Source organism: Poeciliopsis prolifica, unplaced genomic scaffold (genome assembly GCF_027474105.1).
Source record: "Poeciliopsis prolifica strain line A6 unplaced genomic scaffold, Auburn_PproV2 SCAFFOLD011, whole genome shotgun sequence".
NCBI classification, from domain to species: Eukaryota; Metazoa; Chordata; class Actinopteri; order Cyprinodontiformes; family Poeciliidae; genus Poeciliopsis; species Poeciliopsis prolifica.
Window position 1 is genome coordinate 5,803,618 of NW_026562386.1, and position 20,544 is coordinate 5,824,161.

General features: G+C 37.8%; 2 protein-coding genes across 2 annotated transcripts in view; one reads left to right on the plus strand and one right to left on the minus strand.

The window, feature by feature from the left end:
* The window catches only part of cenpf (centromere protein F), a 31,014-nt gene extending 27,557 nt beyond the window's left edge, over positions 1-3,457 (plus strand). Inside the window, 4 exon segments of the mRNA XM_055036529.1 lie at positions 630-759; positions 1,122-1,814; positions 1,930-2,039; positions 2,827-3,457. Of these exon segments, the coding sequence (XP_054892504.1) occupies positions 630-759; positions 1,122-1,814; positions 1,930-2,039; positions 2,827-2,985 (1,092 nt within the window). The 3' untranslated portion in view covers positions 2,986-3,457.
* A 5,469-nt stretch (positions 3,458-8,926) lies between these two features.
* On the minus strand, positions 8,927-19,158 carry LOC129364276 (potassium channel subfamily K member 2-like). The gene is made up of 9 exons (XM_055036828.1): positions 19,078-19,158; positions 16,547-16,653; positions 16,349-16,461; positions 15,222-15,312; positions 12,897-13,014; positions 12,251-12,411; positions 11,796-11,982; positions 11,570-11,709; positions 8,927-9,393 (listed from the first exon to the last, which is right to left on the minus strand). Coding segments are annotated over exons 1-9 (1,272 nt in total). The 5' UTR covers positions 19,079-19,158; the 3' UTR covers positions 8,927-9,039.
* Between the last annotated feature and the right edge of the window lie 1,386 nt (positions 19,159-20,544).

Consider the following 20,544-nt stretch of genomic DNA (forward strand, 5'->3'; position numbering starts at 1 on the left):
TTAATCTCATATATTCTGTGTTTGTTTTTGTCTTGAGAAACTTTTCTATCAGGCAAAAGTTTCAGTCGCACAAGTTCTTGTGATCCGGTTCCCTGGGAACTTGGAACTGGTTTGACGTCAGACTTGGCTGATAAACACATCAGCGTTTCATACGAGTCGACATCAGTAATAGTTTTTGTTTGTTTTAAATCTCTGACAGACTTCCAAACTGGTGACACAACATTTCTGGTTTTGTTTCCATTCCACACTGCGGTTGTTTATTTTTTAGCATCGTGGAGAACCAACAAACTACCCCAGTTACTGGACAGGTTGTTGCTAGGTAGCCAATGAGTTGCTAGGTAACCCAACAGTGAGCGAGAGGATGAGCGGCTAGTCTGACCTACATTTCCCACAATGCTCTGCGGTCCTGGATCGGATTATCCTGACATATATCGATATCGATCGCCTGCCTTTCCTGACATATTATTGATTTACTGTTCAGACCTGAACAGTAAATAACTATAACGGCGTTCTAGTTAAGAAATCTGAATTTCAACATGGCGACGCCCAGAAACATTATTTGCACTAGCCTGGATATAAAAACCTGGACCTGGTGCTTCATGTTCTCTTCTCTGCGTCCGTCCATCCAGGTCTCTGAATTGACTTCCAGTTTAGCTCGTCTGACTAAAGAGAGAGACTCTGCTCTGAGCAAAATGAACCTTTGGATGAAGACCTGCAAACAGCTGGAGCAGGAGAAGCAGAGCATCCTGAACAGCTCAGGTACGACTCACTGGCAGACGATTACAAATTGTAACTATTGAAGAATTATTGACTTAAAACAAACTCATGTTTCTTGCTTAACAGTTTGTTGCAAGTTAGTTTTGTCTTATTTCAAGTGTACTAAAATATTTGAGCTAGAAACTGGATCGAACATACTTGGTAAGATTTAGTATTTTTCCAGTGAATCTAATGTTTTCATTAGCTGTAGCTGAACTGAAATACACATTTAGCATCTTAATCTATACAAGTTTAACTTTTTGCATTAAATGAAACCTTAATTTAATGAGAAGCAGCGAAAATTGAGTTAATGTAAACTTGTCTCATGCATTGTGTGTAAATGTTTTCATCTCTTGTTTCGGAAGAAGGAAGAAGCAGTGAGGAGTTTCAGGCTGAAGCGACCCAGCTGAGGGCGCAGGCAGAGGTCAGGGAGAAAGAAGTGCAAGAACTGAAAACCGCCCTGGAGAAAAAAACGACAGAGGCTGAGGAAAGACGACAAGAACTGAAGCAAAAGGAGGAAGAGGTGAGGGAGAGAGCGGCTGCTCTGGAGGGAGTGAGAACAGAGAAGGAAAGGGAGCTGGAGGAGATCAGGAAGGAGCTGGATGAGGCTAACGCGCTTCTGGAGGAGAAAAGCACGGAGGCCGACGAGAGCATGGAGAAATACTGCAGCCTGATGGTTAAAGTCCACAAGCTAGAGGAGAGCAATGACGCGCTGAAGACCCGACTGGAGCAGCTCACTGCCAGCCAGCCTGTGAACGAAGCCAAGGTCCCTCCTGAAACCCGCCGGCGTTCAGCGAGGAAGTCTGCCTCCAAACACCAGGAAGAAAAAATGAGTGAAAACACCGAGAATCTGGCTCCCACGACAACGCCGAGCTCTCCGCAGGGGTGGTCTCCGGGGAAACGGGGTCACAAGGAGATCAGTGACAGAGACGGCGCCCAGGAGGCTCTGCACAACCTGACCAAGAAACTGAAAGCCAACACCGCGACGCCCAGAGGAAGAGCAGAACAGGACGACGAAGAGTTCAGACCAGAAGGCCTGCCTGACCTGGTGCAGAAAGGTCAGTGAGGGGATCTGCTGGATTACTGGGAGAAAACCAGTGGATCAATACACAGAACACAGCAAAGATCCATGTTTTTAGATTTTATTTCATTGTTTTTAACTTTGTCTCTTAGGGTTTGCTGATATCCCACTGGGGGAGGCCAGTCCGTATATCATCCGGAGGACCACCGGGAGGCGCTGCAGTCCTCGGCTGGCTGCCAGGCAGACTCAGCCTGACGTCAAGGTGAGCAGCTCTTCATCCACAGGCCTCTTCCTCACCCACACCGCGCTGTTTTCCTCTCAGCCAATCAGATCGCAGTGTTTCAATCTGGTGAGAACCGATTCTCCTAAAGAATGATTCTTCTTCTACAAAAAAGCAACTATTTTATTTAGAAAAGCTTCTTTGTTTTGCATCCAACAAAATAAAATGTAAACATGGATTTACACTTTTCATGTTTATGACAAAATATATCAAAATCAAACTTTTATTTTATTGATAAACAAAAATATGTTTAATGACTCATTCAGATGTTAAATTTATCTACAAAATTAAATGTTATTAAAATAGGATGAAGAAAAATTAGTTTGCGCTTTTGCATGGCAACCCTAGCAGTTAATCAAATATGAGAGGTAAACCTCGAAACTTTACACACAACTTATCAAACCTCAGAGAAAATTGAACAGTTTAACTAAGTTGGTTTTTGCTGTTGTTTTTCTGACTTGTTTGTGGGTCGGACTTGGCTGCTTTCAGTGCATGGCACCGTGCTGTTTGTGCTCTGTAATGAAACCTGCTGAGTGTCTAAAACTGTTTATGGGCCGACTTGAGGCACATCCTTACTAAGGACAACTCTGGGGGAAGAAAACATTTAAAAACTTCTGTTTTCCTCACAGCCAGTATGCAATAAAGAGGTTAAACTCCCTAAATTATCATCAAAAGTAATGATTTTGCCTATAAAAGTAGGAAAATAAAAGAAATCTAAAGTTCTTTTTCAGTTTCTACATAACTGACCTTTGACCTTTCTGCCCCACAGGTTTTGGGGTCGGTCCATCTGCAGAGTCCCTCTGGTTCATCATCGGACGGCTCTGACGGGCAGCGCCAGCCTCCGCGTGGCGAACAGGAAGCAGAGCAGAGAGAGAAGCAGGTTTTAGTGGAGCGAACAAAGCAGGGAGAAAACTGTCATGTTCAGTAGATCACTTCACACACGCAAACTAATGTTCGCTTGATCACGAGGTTGTTTAAAATTTCACCTAATGGTATATAGGGCCTACATTTTTCACTTTTTCATTTGAGGAGAAAGCACTTCTGTTTTTTTTTTTTGTCTGATTGAAACGAAGCATTTCCTGTTCTGTTTATTCTGCATGCAGCTCGGCGTCATCAGGAAGAAATGGAAATATGAAAATCTTTTTTTCTTCCTATCATTGCTTTTTGTTCAGCTGTTTATTTTTTTACTACATTTTTTAAAACACTTTTTTAAATTAGTCAGACGTATTGTAGCTGTTTGTCATTTTTCTGCCTTTATTTTACTGTCACTCTCTCGCTGTAAGAAATACTTTTTAGCTCATTTTTTTTCTGTAAATGATGGCAGCTGACTTCTTACATTTCCATCTTTTTCTGCTTTGTATTGATGTCTAACGTTTTTTAATAAACCCATTTTAACAACTTGTATACTTTATTAATTAAATATGCAATTTACCAAGTTTTGACAACTCCTTTTTTTTTTTAACAATATGAGCAGCAACTTAAGTTATGCTAAATTTAACTGACTTCAAAGGTAGATTAGAGACATTCATGAGTTTCAATTACTAAAAGAAATGATGGATAATTTTTATCTGCAAGAAAATGAATTCTGCATTTGGTAAATTAGGATTAAAGATAATTTATGTATAAAGATTGAAGTGATCCAAATATGGAGCTATGAGGAACTCCTTTTGGAGGAGCTTAGTAAATCGCATTATGGAAAATTATGAACTCTGAGACGTTAAATATCTTAAACGTTGGCACTATTTAATCTATCACCAACACAGCTTGTGGGGCCATAAGAAGTGATAATTCTTATGCGACACATGAGTCCAAACTGTTCTATGGGAATCAGTTTGGATTTATTTAAATTTCTGCCTTCTTCTGATGCACCTGATTTCAACACCAAGAGCAGGAATCTGCATTTCTGGTTGAATATTGGCATCTCTGAGGAGACTGCTTTGAAATCTCACCTGTTGTAATTTTCTCCTGTGTGTGGGACAGCGGGGCACGGTGAGGTTATGGGAACAGATCAGGAGTGGACACAGTCCCACACACCTCTGGACGGACACAGTCATGTTCTGATGTCTCTGGCCGGAGCTGCTAGCGGAAGCTGCAGTGCCAGAACCAACTCTGGCCTGCGACACGGGAAATAAAGAGATGGGACTGCTGAGCTGTGTTTTCACTGGCACTCTGGCTCAGGAGTGTGTGTTTGTCTATGCATGTGTGTGTCTGTCCTTCTGTGGACCTGACAGACCGACTGACTGTCGATCCCCCTGCAGTATGCATGATTTATCCCATTCTTTACCCAGCAACACTGTGTAAGCAGCAGCAGCTCACAGAGTCACCAGGCAGGAAGTGCCCACTGATGGCCATGAAGAGGACCGAGGGAAAGAAAGATGGTGGAAACATTTAGTTAACGCAGCCTGGCCGTTATTTCTACACTGTTCCACTTCATTCAAGTCTCACTTACAGCACAGTCTGGGATTTCTCCCATCCACATGCATTCAATCGGTGCATTTCCTACCAATCAGCAAACAGAAGGAGTTGTGAAGGAGGATGTCGATTTTCTACAGACAAGTTGTATTTTAGCAATGGTAACGGAGGAAGTCAATGAAGCAGCTAAGAAATATTAACAGCCATATTATTGAAATCTGCACTTCTCTCTGCAGTGGATGGTTTTATTTACAGCACAGGCAATTTCCCTGAAGCTACATAATGTCTAATTGGTGCATAACATGCGTCCATTAGTCCAAACGTTGACAATAGGGAAAGGCTCCAAACTTCAACAGAGTCCAGCTTCCAGGAAGCAATTGTTTCTCAATAGACCCCGTAGAAAACTAAGAGTGAAGAAGGTTTTAACCAGGCTAGTGAAGGTGAGGCTTAGAGTAGTTTTTAAATATTTATAATGTGTTTGTCATGTTTTAGACGTGTTTTTTATAAGATGACAGTTTTTTTATATGAGCACTTCTTATGCTTCCATTTGGGACTGAACTGTTTCTAAAAACAACCAAAGTGCTCATATTAAAAACAATGCAGTTTTTTGGTGTTGGCAGTAGAATTGGTCAAAGGTTTGGTCAGAGGGTTCCAACCTTTCCTACTGAATAAATTCACCACCATTTATTCTTATCTGATTAGTGTAACATCATGACTTTTTCTCAATATTACAATTGTCTGAAATACTTTGTTTTGACTTTTTATCATCTGTAAGCCACCAAAATGACAACAAATAAACCTGGTGTGTCTGAATTGAAGTTAATAGGAATAGAAAAACTTCTGATCCATTTTTGAAGTAAAAGTCTTAAAGTCTTCAACTTTTCTTCTTCTCACCAGTGATGTCCTGAGATTTGTTTTCTGACTTTAGTTTGTCGCGTTTTCATCTCGCTTTGTTAAAGCGATCGGTTTTATTTATATTTTTTTCAATTTCATTTATTAAATAGAGATGTACACAATCCTACTGAGAGTTGGGGGAGTGAGGAGTTAAAAACCAATGTGATATTTAAATGATAAATACTGCATGCTTAAATTTACTCATTAAATTTTGGGAAACGTTTAATCGGATTAACACACTCAGGTCTCTTGACCTTGCATGGCCGCTTCAGTTCAGAAATATGTTCATAATCCATCATACTGTATCTGCATAGCTGTGTTTATTCAGTTCTGTACTTTCTGCTTTTATAACTTTTTGTCACGCATCATAAGACCTTTAGCTACAGTCCTGTCCCACTCATGGGACGGCTCCATCACCCAGGAAGTTTGAACATTAATGGTTTCTCAGTGGAACAGCGGCTGTGAACTCTGTGACACAGAAAGCTCAGCTGCACCTCCATAAATTAGAATATCATTGAGAACTTATTTTATTTGAATAATTCAGTTCATTCAAGCTCTGCACACTTCCTGTAGGTTTCTCTGAGGTCTTGATTTATAAATGAAATTAAAGCTTTACCTTTTGTAAAGGGAGCTCAGCCAGTTTAACGAAAGTTTTTAGTTCATTTTTAGATGCAGAGTTCAGTCAATTGAATGCTTAATACAAAATTAAGCATATCGGAAACCATCAATCAATAAATCAAGTTAATTTGAATAGCACATTACAGCAACAAGACAATTCAAAGTGCTTTATATCATCAAAACACAAAAATAAAAAGTTATAAAAACAACATAGTCACTAATTGAAAAGCCAGTAACAAACATTACATTTTATCAGGTGCCCTCATCTAAATCATCAATAAATGTCCAATGTCAATGTTTCTCTAACAACAACTCTAAACAGCTGAGTTTTTAGTCTAGATTTAAAGGAACTCAGTGTTTCAGCTGTTTTACAGTTTTCTGAAAGTCTATTCCAGATTTGTGGAGCATAGAAGCTGAATGCTGCTTCTCCTCGTTTGGTTCTGGTTCTCAGCAGCTGTTTGATTTGTTTGACAGGCCTGTGAAGACGCTGTTGCAATAATCAATGTGACTGAAGATAAACCCATGGATGAGTTTCTCTAGATTTGGCTGAGACATTAGTCCTCTAATCCTGGAGATGTTCTTCAGGTGATAGAAGGCCGACTTTATAACTGTCTTTATGTGGCTCTCCATGTTCAGGTCAGAGTCCATCACAACTCCATTACCATTTCTAGTGATTTCAGTTAACAAAAATGTTTTCTGAGTTTCAGTTTTTATTTCATTAGTTATAGTTAACATTGATCCAAAGAGGTCTTATTATGTATTTACTACATGATGCCAATCAAGTAACTATGTTTACTTCAATTGTTATAAAAAGATTTATATATATGAAATATTACTTAAAATAAATTTTACTTCCTAATTTAATGCCTTGAAATTGGGTATTTGTCTCTTTAAAAACTCCTGCTCTTTCTGAAATTCTGCCTTCAGGAAGTCATTATTACATCGCTCCTCTATTAACCCTTTAACAACCTTTTTACCGGCGTTGAATTGAGAAGAAGTTCGTACAACGAGCTCAGTAGTTGCCCAGTTCCACCAAATGTTTGCTATTTGCTGCTGGCTAGTCTGAAGGAACTGAGTGGGGGAATCACAGGGGTTGACTGCTCTGTGAAGTGAGAACCTTGGAGGCGGCGCTAAGTACACTTGGGCATTTGCACACCCTAAAAGCAGCCTGTAAGATGCTTAAAAAAGTGTCCAAAAACTCTTAAATGTCATCAGGGTTTTTCTACTGCCAAGGTAAAAATCTACACTTCAAAAAGCAGAAAAAACACTGGAAGTTTAACTTTCATGGTAGAAAACATGTGCTACGATAAAACAGAAAAGTCTAAAGTTTGCCAGAGTGAATGTAGATCTGGAATATTGTGGTTTAGAAACGAGTCACCAGAACACCAAGGACAGCTTTCCAAAAGAAATAAACTCATATTAACTGTGAAGCAGCACAAAGAGAGAAGCATCGGAAGTAGCAATGTTGCCTCAGAATACACAACTTTTGTTCATATCTATTGTTAGTGTCTCACCAGCTGCTGATTTGACAGACTTGCAGTCAGTAAAGTGTTTGTTGTTCTATGTCATGATAAAGTAACGGTGAGGTCAAAGATCAACATACCATCCAGTCAATAAAAACAGTCAAATTAGAAAACAGATTTTAATTATCACAAAGGTTTTTTGTGGTAATAATAAACGATAACAGCCCAATGCAATATGCAGAAGAGAACGTGTGCAGAATCAGAGTTGTCCATGGAAATAAGACATTGATAGGAGCTACTGTGTTATACAATGAATTATTAAAACATTTAGGTAAAAAATGAAGATCAAGCTGTTCAGTTTTATATTTGATGTTTTTCAGGCCTGAAGTTGTAAATCTTTTGCTTAAAACTGCAAATAGTAGCAGGGGCTCCATTCAAAGTTGTCAAACTGTGTATTTAACATGATTAATTGTTAAAATGCATTACAAAGACAGATTATGTGTTGAAATATGAGGCTTCCACAAGCCTGGATAACAACTTACTTTCACTAAATCTACGGTCCTAAGAGGCATTTGAGGCCACGTGCAAAAAGCTTATTCTTCAGCCTACATGACGTTTTTGTTTTCTAAAAATACAAAATAACGTGCTTCAGTTACAGAAAGGCACTGTGTGACAAATTCAAGTTTTTCCAAATGTTAAACATTAGACTTTAGGCCTCAACAGTGGATAACGACTTTGAGGTGAGGTTTATAAAGTTACACAGTAAAATTAAAAGCACTATTTGGTTTATTTAGCCTGTCAGAGAAAAGAAATAGATGATCATTTGTCAAAGTCAATATGTTATTCATACATTTATAAATGTCACAGTTCCAAACTAAATATTTAATTAATGAGCTAAATATTTAGCCTACAAGTTAATTATTTAGTTTAAAAACTAGATTTGAAATGTAGATAGGAAGGTAAATATTTGGGTTGTAAACTAAATATTTATTTTTGTTAACATCTAATTTCTAAACTGAACATTTAACTTTGAGTCAACCCTGAATATTTAGCAAACAAACCATTAAAAGTATCAAAATTGGAGATAAATATTTAATTTGCAAGCTAAATACTAGCTTGTAATAGTTAGCTTTAATCAGCAAGTTATTTAACTAACTTGCTGATTAAATATTTCATTTGGAACTATGGTATTTAAAAATGTATGAATCACATGGTGAAAATATTACTTTAAGAAATGAACATCCATTTTTTCTCTTTGACAAGTTGAATAAACCAAATATTAATATATCAATATTAATTTTTTATAAAATATTATATGACAACATTTACATATATGCTATGCTAATTTGCTAAATGTAGTATAAATGTACATATAGTATAATATTCATACTATAAATATAATTTGTTTTTTTCACTTAGTAACTTTACAAACTGCATCTCATAAATGCCTGAACCAAACCAGCAGCTGCTTTTCAACAGCAGAAATCAGAGATTTGTCTGAAGTGAATCTGTTCACCATGAGTTCAGGTTCTGTTTGTTCTCTCAGCTCTTTCACTAAATTCCCAGAACTATTTTCACCCTGGAAGAATCCTCTTCTACTTGAGCTGTCCGATAATAGAGACATCTCCTCTCTCCAGGTCCAGCCCGTTCGCCAGCGACCCGTTTCCGGTCAGCGGCCCGTTTCCGGTCAGCGGGGCGCTCAGACCCTTTAGCCCGGCCTCCTTGTCGTTCCTCTCCCGTTCGTCGTTGAAGTTGATCGACGTGGCCCGGCGTGGAAGGGTGAGTTCAGGCGCTGAGCTGAAGCCCAGCTCTGAGGACAGTTTGCGTTTGATGGACGCGGCTCGCTGGAACTTGTCGTAGATCTCCACGCTCACGCGGCGACGCGTTTCTTTGAACTCCGCGGAGACGTTGGCGGTCCACTCTGCAGCGTGCGCTCGGATCTCCCCCACCTGCGTGGAGACAGACCGAGACAGGTTATTGATTTTATAGATTTCCAATATGAAAATATGTCATCCTTTCTGTTTATTCATGCATTCACTCAGTGCTGCCACATCATCTGCATAAATAAAAGCCCTGTGCACAACTCTGTGTTCACTGAACCAGGAGAGCAAATACACATCCAGAGGATACAGGAAATGTGCTTTTTCACAGCAGGACTTCAGCATGGAAGATTATTAATAGCAGGAAACTTCAGACGAAACCCTATAAAACTCATTTAGCCAGTCAAGTATAAACACAAGCAGGTTAGGATATACAAAACGTATTCGTTATATTTTTTCACAAAATTATTCTTAGATAATGAGATTTTATTCTGGTCAGTTGTGTTAAGAGTCACCATTTTAAATCCAAATTAGCTGCTGCTGGCCTCGCCTCCCAACTCAAAGTTTACATTTCAACGTCAAAATGGCTGCACACACATCCACAAATATAGAACTATACATCTCTGAAAAGCGCAAGTGGAGCCTCCTGTTCAACCAGAAAGAATGCAGGAAGTGGTTTCTGGTTGGTGCCGCTCTGAAGCCGTGCTCAGATTGTGCTTGGGTTGCTGTGTAACACCGCAGTGCCTGTGGATTGTGACTTAACAATTTTGAAACGACTCATTTTCCAGACACCAAAAGACATCAACTTATAGCCAAAAAACTTCTGGGTCTTTTTTGCAGCACTTGGACTGATTTTAGAAGCAGTAGAGACTCAAATGGAAATATAAAAACATCCAAAATGTGAATTTTGCTTAATGGGTCCGGTGTAGCTAACAGGAACAGTGGGTCGAATTGTTGTGCTCGTCTCCCATGACACTTCAGAAGATGTTTGTCTGCTGAGGAGCAGCTGAAAGGCTTTCCTCAATCTTCATTCATGCTCAGGAGTGAAATCTAATTATTAAATGGGAACAGCTCCATCTTTCTCAAGAGGGACCTCAGGGTTTTGCTAATGAAGAGCTAAAACCTTCCAGATGTTTTTTCACGCATAAGTCAAATTGATTTCCATAAGATTTGCTATATTTAGCATCGAAGCAGTCCTATAATAGTTTCTTAAACAGGAACATTGCTGAATTATCCCCAAATTGTGCATCTGTCCCTGTGGAGAGGATCTCACCATCATCTGTGTTCATGCATTTGGCTGGCAGACAGCAGATTAGATTTGAAAAGAGTCACGTCATTTAAACAAAATTAAGCAGAGGGCAAAAGTTGATGTGGGGATGTGGCACTGTAACACAGACACTTTTATAGTTCATCTGTCACTGCAGAGCAAACAGACACAGTTACCCCAAAAAAGTATTAATACTCCTTTTTGCAACCTCACTGTAAAACATTTGAGCCACATTTAATGGTGTCTACTATCTTCTGCTCTTTAAGTTAAATAAATTTAGCAAGTTTCAGATTTTGAACCTAAAGGTGTGAGTTTGCGAAAGATAAACTTACAGCAGTAAATTATGTTAACTTTTATATGAAGCGTTGAATAAACTAGAGGTTTTAGGTTAGCACTTAAGAAAACTGAAAGACGAAAAAGACAAGTGTGGGAACTTTTTCCCAGAATGCTTAGCGACTTGTGTTTGTATCCTGATGGAAGTGCGTTTCATTCAGACAGATGTTTATTTTCAAGCCTGAGGATAATGTCCTGTTCACACTGAATGTGATGTTCACCGTGATGTTTGATACAATTCATTATCAGATCTGAAATTTTGTTCATGTCATTTGACACAAGAATTTCATTATTTAAAAGTAAAATAAGTAGTTATTTTAACTCCATATTGTGAGTAAAATAATATAGAAATGTTGCTCTTTAACCAGGTGAGGAGAGTTTTTTTCTTGCATACTGTGAAATAATTATTTGGTTTAAATTGCAGCATTAAATTCAAACTCAGTTCAGTATTAATGAACTTAAAAAACAATGTTTAGACAACTTGTTGTTAAATCAACTTTATGAACTTTAATTTCTGAGTCAAAACCAAAACAGTTTTCAATGTTGACTTAAATTACACTTTCAAGGCAGGAATTTCAGTTTCACGTTAAACCACCTTCAAATGTTTTAGACACTTTAAAACACTGTTTATTAATCATGTAGCCTCTAAAGTCTATCATTCGTACTGAATGCTTTTGCAAGGGTATTTACATAAGAGTTGAATACCTCTTCTTTGGTCCTCCTGGAGATGGCTCGGAGCCAGTCTCCTATCATGCTGAGGATAGCAGCGAAGTAGGCGAGTCCCACCAGAATCCAGAACCAAACCAGCGGTTTGTAATAGTCCAGGTACTCTATGTCTGACCCACCTGGACACGAAGAGACACCGATCAAACCTGCTGCCATGACCCAGAGAGAAAAAAAGACAAGTTTACAGAGAGTTCGCTTCGTTCACCTGCCACAAAGTCTCCGAACCCGATGGTGGTCAAGGTGATGACCACAAAGTAAAGGGACTCCAGTGCAGACCAGCCCTCGATGTGTTTAAAGATGGCCGCCGGGAGCGCCACAAGCAGCAGGCAGCCGAACAGAACAAACAGCAGCGTGGATATGACTCGGATCTTGGTCTGGCTGATGGCCCAGTGCTGCAGGGGAAATGAACGACAGAGGCTTACGGCTTCTGTCATTATTTACAGGCTGAGAGATCCGTCACATCTCCAGCCATCAGGAGGAAAGTTGTTTAAAAAAATGCATCTACCGAGCAGCTAGCGGCCATTGATGCTTTTTCTGTCAGTCATCCAGTTATCATAAATTATCATAGATTTATAGCACATTGTTTGATGCAGTTTTGAACTTTTAACAATACGTTTTTTAAATATGATTTAAGATCCGTCCATCTGTTTGCAGACTCACCACAAACATTTTCTCCACCCTGGCGATTCCCTTCCCGAAGATGGTGCCAAGCTGATCACCCACACCTGCCAAGAGGAAACCGAACAACGGGATTCCCAGCAGAGCGTAGATGATACAGAATATTCTCCCTCCTTCGGTGTGAGGAGAGATGTTTCCAAATCCTGCAGAGAGAAACACCAGAAACACGTTTCAAACATCTTGTATGCATAACCTGTGACCTAAATGCACGATTTGACTGATTGATGCATCCATGCAACCAAAAGAAGGAAGTCTGGGGCTTTTCATATGAAACCATTGGTGTCATAATCCTGCAGCTCCTTTAAAGTTTTAGCTTTTTTTTTTTAAATCACACTTTTCTACAACATGATTACTGCTCTGTCTGCTGCGTTCCTTTGTCTTAATTGTCTGATCAGATGTGAAATAACGACAAAGATGGACTCCATTTGTCTTTATATATCAAAATTAATTGAATGCAAATAAACGCCACACTTTTCAGATTTCTGAACGTATCATTTTAGATTAGCAGCTCACATCAACACACAATAAGATACTTTATTTGTGACTGTAACCAATCTGGAAAATGTGGAAAAGTTAGGAGCTCTAAACTTTAACAAGGCGTTGTCGATCAATCAGTTTAATTTCCTACCGATGGTGGTGATGACAGTTCCAGCAAAGAAGAAGGCGGAGCTCAGGTCCCACAGGCTGCTGTGGTTGGTGTAAGTTCCTGCAGGATTCACCCCGGATCGGACAGCAGACACAACTTGCTGGGGAGGAAAAAAGGCTTCATAAGACTCCAAAAGTAAACTTTTATTGTGCTCTAAATAATTTGATGTTTGTGTACAGAAGCTGTGGTTGTGCCATGAACAAGGGCACTGACCCAGGATTCCTGGGGTCAAGTTCAATATATGAATATCTTAGTAATTTATTTCCTTAATTTGTTAAATGTTAGTGACAAGGAGGCAAACAGTAGTCTGTAGCTAAGCTAACTATGCTAAATGGTTGATCATTTCACAGACTACCCAATTCTCGGAGAAAAACTGGGTTACGAATTCACCCGTTTGCCTTTTTCTCTCTCTGTCTCTATTTTTTGAAAACCTGACTTTATTATTTTTCTTAGCAGCATAATAACAGCCACAGTCATTCTTGTCTTCTACTGACTGCTGCTGAATGTTGTCACCATCAAGCTCCAAGCAGGAACAAATCATTTCACGCAGATCCGGGGATTCGGGCCAAACATGAGAACATTTCATTTTTAATGCTAAAAACAATTTTAGAAACACAATATAATTAATTTTGTAATTGACAGAGCCCCCTTTTCTTATTTTTATGAATAAAAAAATATTGTGGAGGGCCCCCTATTGGTCAGGGGCCCTTGGAATTGTCATAATTTTTCCCCCTATAATGCACCCAAACTTCATACTCAGTGTGATCATAAAATATGGAAACACTGAGTATGAAGTTTGAGGTGAGGCAGAAACTGGGACTGATTGTGAAAACAAATGGTTTGGGGTCTACAGCCGAGGTAGAGCTGATAACAGACGATTTCTTTGACTCAGTTTTTGTTTTTCCATGTCTGAGTCTGGAGCTCTCCGTGGTCCTGAAAGTACTTTAACTCTGCATGTCAAATCTTCAAAATATGTGGTTCAGTTCAACCAAAGTCTGCTTTTATACCCTGATTTTATGACCGCGTGATGTTTAATCAAGAGCAACACGTCACATTCTGATCATTTTTTATATTTCAGCTTAGCAATTTTCTAAAATCTGGCCCTGAATTCATGAACACAGAAAACCACAACCTAGTGAGTCCCAACATAAAGATCGTTGTGATTATGATATGCCAGATATATCATAATTGTGAAGTCATCGGTTCATTCGATTATGCTGTTAGTCTGCCAGGTGTGTGTCACTAATGTAATAAAATTGCTCTTTGAAACAGGAGGAAGATTATTCATGTCATAACTCCAGATGAGTCTGTCAGTGAAATCGATCCAAATCTGAAGGGAACCCAATCAAACAGAGACTCCAGTCCAACTAAACACAAAAGATCAACATTTGAGTCTGATTATTGCTTGAATTAATGGATTCAGGAAGCAAAATTATTGATTATAAATAGACAGGCTGGAGATCAAGAAAAGTCAGTAAATTCACTTTTAAAGAAATTAGAAAAACACAGAAAATAGTTGCAGTTGGAGGAAATGTTCCTTCTTCATGATAGTTAACTTTTTTGAATCTTCATTTATCTCATCTTTATCTATCTTCATGTATCATTTTAAAGGTGACTTTTCATGCAAATTTCACACTTTTGTTCTTCCATTTCTGTCTCTACTGCTTTTATGAACAGCAAAAGAGTTTAAGAAAAAACCCAAAACACCCGGCTGATTTTTGGCAATAAGTTAATGTGTTTTGTTGTCTGGAAAATTAGCCATTTCAAAACTCTATTCGCTGTACAATGGATGCTGGAAAAGACAAATGTTTTGTTGTTGACTTACTGTTCAGAAATCACTTGCTGCATTTTTGTTGGTTCTGCAGGAGGCGCAACTTCTGCTTTTCTAAGATGAATGATTGTGTAATTTCACATCTGTTTGCAGCCATTTTCATGTGTGAGTGAAAGCAGCAGTTCATATGGATTTAAAGTGACAAAGACCCTAAAACAGCTCAAAACAGATAAAATTGATCAGACTAAAAGTCTTATGTACGATTGATTTTGTGCAAAACATGTGATGAACATGTTTGTTTAGCTTATCCTGACCTGCTCAAAGAAGCATAATATATCACATTTAAACCAAATGTTTTTTCCAATTAAACAGCTCAGTGACCTTTTAAAATTAATTTAAAATCAATTTAAAATCTGGAAAACAAGAACAATCAAATTCTTTAATTTCTTGTCACAGTCATCATGGATCACTAAATCATGATGTCACAACAGGATTCCAGGTGTGTGATTGTGTGTTTTGGCTCAGTGACGACTCACCTGGACCAGCTCCTCCAGCTGGCTCTGGTTGACACAGGAGTGCTGGGACAGGAAGTCCAGTTTCTGGGACAGGATGGCCAAACGCTGGGCGCTGACAGAGGGAGAGACGGAGTTTATTCTTCCTGTTTTGAAAAAAGAGCTGGTTCTGTCGGAAAATTAATGAATAACCAAATCTATTTTAGATGGATCGGAGCCAGATTTAGCTCAAGAAAGAATCACAATTATAATGGCGACTTTAAAATATCATAAAACCATAAAGTTCAAAGCATTTGATGGCGATTTGAAGAGGTTGAAAGACAGAAAGATTAATTGTGAAATGGAAACAAAATGACAGGATTTAAATACTGTTATTATTTTACTATTATTATTATTATTATGAATCTGTAGATTTTCTTATCTTGAAATAGTTTTGCATATGTAATTTATTTGTGTGTTCTTTAGCACAGAATACTGAACAGGTATGTGAATACCATAAAATGGATTAAATGACAAATTTCCGATAGTCATTGAGGGAATACGTGATATATTTTATTAAACTGAGATAAGGTGTTGAATTAAATAAGTATTTATAGAACAGTAGTTGTAAATTATGTTGTTTTTGTTTATATTTCCATGTGTTTTATCTTATTCTACTGTTTGCTTATTTTTTGTTTGAAATTAATAAATTTAAAAAAATAAAAAGAAATATTTCACAATTAAAAATCTGAAAAGTGTGTCACACATTTGCCTTCATCCCCTGTCCCTCTGGCACCACTAAATAAGAATAAATAAATAAAAACAAGTCACTTTATGGAGAAGTAAAGTCCACCCTTGTGTTTTTAATTCTCATTGAAACCAATTATATGAGAAACAGCCAAATGGCATTTGGTCACTTTGGAGTTCAGGGAAACATGGTGCCGGCAGCATTATGCTGTGGGAATGTTTTCCTCCCATATAAAATGGAGGAAGCTAAAAACCTCCTGTTAGACGCTGCAAATATAAAGAATTTCCTCTCTAGACTTCCAAAGCCAGTAGAAACGCCTTCAAACACTAAATGATAGAGGTGGTGAGGGTTCTTGAGTTTCTCAGGCTCAGAGATAAAATAATGAAGCTCGAGGAGTGGCAGTGAAATAAAAACAGACGCTCACCTCTCATGAGGCTGTTCCAGCCATCTGAAGACGGTAGCTCCTATCACCAGGTACAGAACCACCAGAAGAAAGATGGTGGTCACCGTCTTCCACTTCATCACTGTGGCCACGACCTGCAACACTTCGGCTGGTCAGTCAGCAACTCGGTAAAATGATTCTGCCTGGACTGTTTTTGCTTTCTTTCGTTTGATTTCTCACCTCACTTTCCTCCCGAGGAGTCAGTGTGATTGGCTTGGTGGAGAAGGAGAGGCGGGGCTTCGTGTTGTGCGTGGCTGATTTTGGGTCCAATAAGTCTGGAGCTGCCACTGTGGAGAAAACTGGATTATTATTTAAATTCTTTACATTTTACACCATCCATTTCCTCTCTTGCTCACAAATATTGTTTTTTTTTTTTTGTCTTGATAAAAGTCATTTATAGATATCGACCACATTGAGTCAACATTATCTAATTGTTATGTTAACGAATGCATCCAGGAAGGAAAGCTGTTGATTAAAAATATAAAGCTTGGAGTTCAGGAAAAGTCAGTAGGTTCACTACACTGTAAAACAGAGTCGTTTCAAGTTAAATTGAATGGTTTAACTGGAAAATGAAAGTCCACCTGCTGCCTTGAAAATTGAATTTAAGTCAACAAGAAAACTGTTTGAACTCAGACACTAAAGTTTATGAAGCTGATTTATAAACAAGAGAGAAGCTGACTAAACATTGTTTTTTAAGTTCATTAATCTAAATTTGTGCAATTTAAACCAAATAATTATTTCACAGTATCCAAGAAAAAAAAACTGTCCTCACCTGGTTAAAGAGCCACATTTCTGTATTATTTTACTCACATTATCAAGATATAATAACTACTTATTTTACTTTAGAATAATTTTAATTCTTGTTTCAAATTGCATGAACAATTTAAACTTTATGCCTTTTATGTTATTACTCACTGTTAAGTAACTAGTTACATTTACTTGAGTAGCTTTATTAAGAAGTATTTTTACTTTTACTTGAAGAAAATAATGTTAATTGTTAATTAATTTTACATTTTTTTACTCTTATTTGAGTAATTTATTTTTACTTTTACTTGAATAAAAATAAATTGAAATAGTAAGGCTCTTACTTGAGTACAAATTCTAGATACTCCTCCTTCGATTACTTATGTTCATGTTTAGCGCCAGGTAATCTTTCTTGGTTATCACTAATAGAGAAACTTGGAGCCAATCACATGAAGCGTTTCCTATTTTAGCCAAGCTAACAGAACAGCTAACAGAAGCTTCCTATTGGATAATTACTAAATGGGCGACAATCTTTCAGCTGCTAACAAGATATTTAACCCATTTAACTGATGCAATGAGTCTCATTTCTAAAAAAACACTTTGCCAACAGTCACATCCTCTGGTCCTGGAAAAGATGTCAGTCTGTTTAAGAAAGGTCAAAGGTCAAATCACTTGCATGCCAAGCTGTAATTGAAGCTGAAGGCAGAGTATTATATTCCAGTACAAGTGGGATTCATGCAGGGATCAGGACTATTTACAATACATTTACAAACATTTTCCTGTGAGAGAAAATATTTATTCATCAGGTGGAACTTCAGGAGTTTTTATTGTTGATGACAAACTGAGCTGGAGAAAAAACATTTTTATTAGCAATAACTTTACATTTATGTATTACTATTATAAGAGGAGTATCATTCTTTTGTGACTGAAAACCTTTTTGTCTTGACTTTGTTTTGTGAATTAGTTCAGTTTATCCATGTTCACAATGTGATCTGGTTTGGACTTGCACTTTTCTTTCAGCTCTTCTTAAACTTCTAGTTCTTCGGAAATACTTTCTCCATCAATTTCAAAGGTCAAGATCTTTTCAAAATGAACTTATATGAGAAATAGAAATAGTTCTTATACAACTCATATGTCTTTTAAAGCAGTTTCTCACAAGTAGAGAAGAATTTCACCTGTAGGGATGCAATAGGTTGCAGGTAAGAATTATTCATTTGAGGACTTTTACCAAACGATTAATTAATCTCTGTGCTGCAACTGCTTTTCAATTATTTAGGGGGACCATTTATATATAAAACAATGTTTTCTAAACTTGCTGTATCATTGAGATGCATTTCAGAACTTTGTCTTTACAACTGCCAGTTATTACGATTATATTTACTCTCAATTGGATGCAATGTATTTACTGTTTGAGGTCACTTTAACCTATCAGCCATTTTGTGCATTTTGATATGCTAAATAAACTTAAATGCATTGGATTAATTGTAACTTTTAGTATGAACATGGTATAAAATATAACAGGTATGTGAACTTCTTCAGGATAAAATGTAAAATCTAAAGGCTCCTTTGTATTCTGGAAAAACCCCTGAAAGTTTTTGCATTTGTGTTCAAGGTATAAAAATTATAGCAAACTGATGTTACCGCCCACATTAGTTTGGTTGAAAAAGGATAAAATATTGTATCTGCTCCTCTTCTGCTCTTATATGTGAGAAATTTATTATTTTTGACTTTTTTTAATGGTGATAAACAAATCACATTTAAAAACTAACTTAGGAAATAAATGACTCAAATCTATTTTTCTACACTGAAATTGTTAAATAAACCTGCAGCACTAAGTTATCCTCTAAAATCGTTTATGTAAAGTTTCAGGTGAGCCAATGTGTCCAACTGAATGCACCTTCACATCAATACAAGATGCTTCCTGGAGCTCAAACCCTCAATCAGGATAATTTAAAATCCCCACTCACTTGTCGTGGTTGGCTATCCGATGCCCTCCGCTCTCCTGTTCTCCTCACCAGAAGCTTTCAATGCGTTGCGGGGAATCTTTCCTCCGACGCGTGTCTCCTCTGCGCGGTGCTGAGGAGGGCGGACGGACCGGCGCTCCGTCTTCCCTCTTCTTCCCTTCGTGGCTTTCAGCGCTGATCGGACACTGGCCGGTGCTGCTCGGTGTATTTCTCAGTAAACAGTTTCTCGGGTCTCTCTGTCCCCTGTGGTTTCTGCCAGCTCTCCAGTTGGAGATGCGCTCCGTGTGCGCTCAGGATTTTGTGCGCACCGGTGACTTGTCGCAGAGAGGAGGAGGAGGAGAGGAGGTCCGTGGTACGGAGAGGTGGTCCCCAAACGTGGACAGTTTCTGACCGCGGGGCAAAAAGTGTGCATGAAGTAAAGGGGCGCTGCTTTAGAGGGGGCGCCAAAATGATTTCTGTTTGTGCCAGAGGGCGAGGATTAGGGCTGTAATCAGAGGGGGGGAAAGTAATCAAAAATTTTCACAGTAACACTACTTCAACATATTTTACTCAATAGCTATCCAAGAAATTACTTCAGTAAAAAAAGTACTTTGTCTTCTCAAGTACTGAAATTATCAATCATTTAATATTTAAAAGATACATGTCAGACAGACCGAAATATAAATTAAGTGGAAATGTTGGAATTCTAAGGATAAAAAATTACAATAATTTATATAAGTAAAAAATAAAATCAGGCAAAATATTTTTTTTTCAAATCAGTAAAACTTTTACAAAAACTGCAGGTGTGTGTTTGAGTCTGGTGACGTTTAGGTTATTTTTAACATCAGATATAATTTATCAACATCAAAACAAGAGTGTATTTAATGTACATAAGAGGTTAGAGCCTCTAATGTTTAACATTAGAGCATTACCTTGAAAGAGTTTTAATTAAACTCTTTCAAGGTAATGCAAACAATACGACTGTATGATCAAGTGTTTCACATATTTTATTCTTTTATTTTTCTGTTCACCTAAGAGGTTCCTGTTATATTGTACAAGTTTACCAATGTGAGAAGACCACTTTTCTGTTTATGCAGTCAGTGTTTAACACAGCTGACACAAAATTAGTTAAAATTTAAATTCCTATATTCTGATAAATGTAGCCCTTCATAGAAAAAGAGTCTGTTTTCTTGGTACAAGATTTATGTTTTTAAGAAAACCGCAGCCTCTGTCGATTGATAAGATCAGTCAACTTTAAATTAATTGTTTAATTGATAACTTGCATCCCTAATATGAGGAATGCGAGAGTGAAAACCTAAGGAATATGTTGATTGATTGATATTTTAATGGAAAACCTTCCTTGCTGCTCTGCATGAGTCAAATCTGAAACTTTTCTTAGGTTGATTGCACAGGTTGGGCTTTACTTCACAAACTATTTGAGACTGAAAAAGGCTGCAAACTGTGGATTAAATGTTCTGTTACTTAAAGTAT

What these genes read in the sequence shown, in the direction of transcription:
- LOC129364276 (XM_055036828.1), bottom strand. An exon ending in AGCTGGAGGAGCTGGTCCAG is followed by an intron (nt 13,015 to 15,221) that starts GTGAGTCGTCAC and finishes TTTCCTCCCCAG; the next exon opens with CAAGTTGTGTCTGCTGTCCG. An exon ending in GGGTGGAGAAAATGTTTGTG is followed by an intron (nt 11,983 to 12,250) that starts GTGAGTCTGCAA and finishes TTTCCCCTGCAG; the next exon opens with CACTGGGCCATCAGCCAGAC.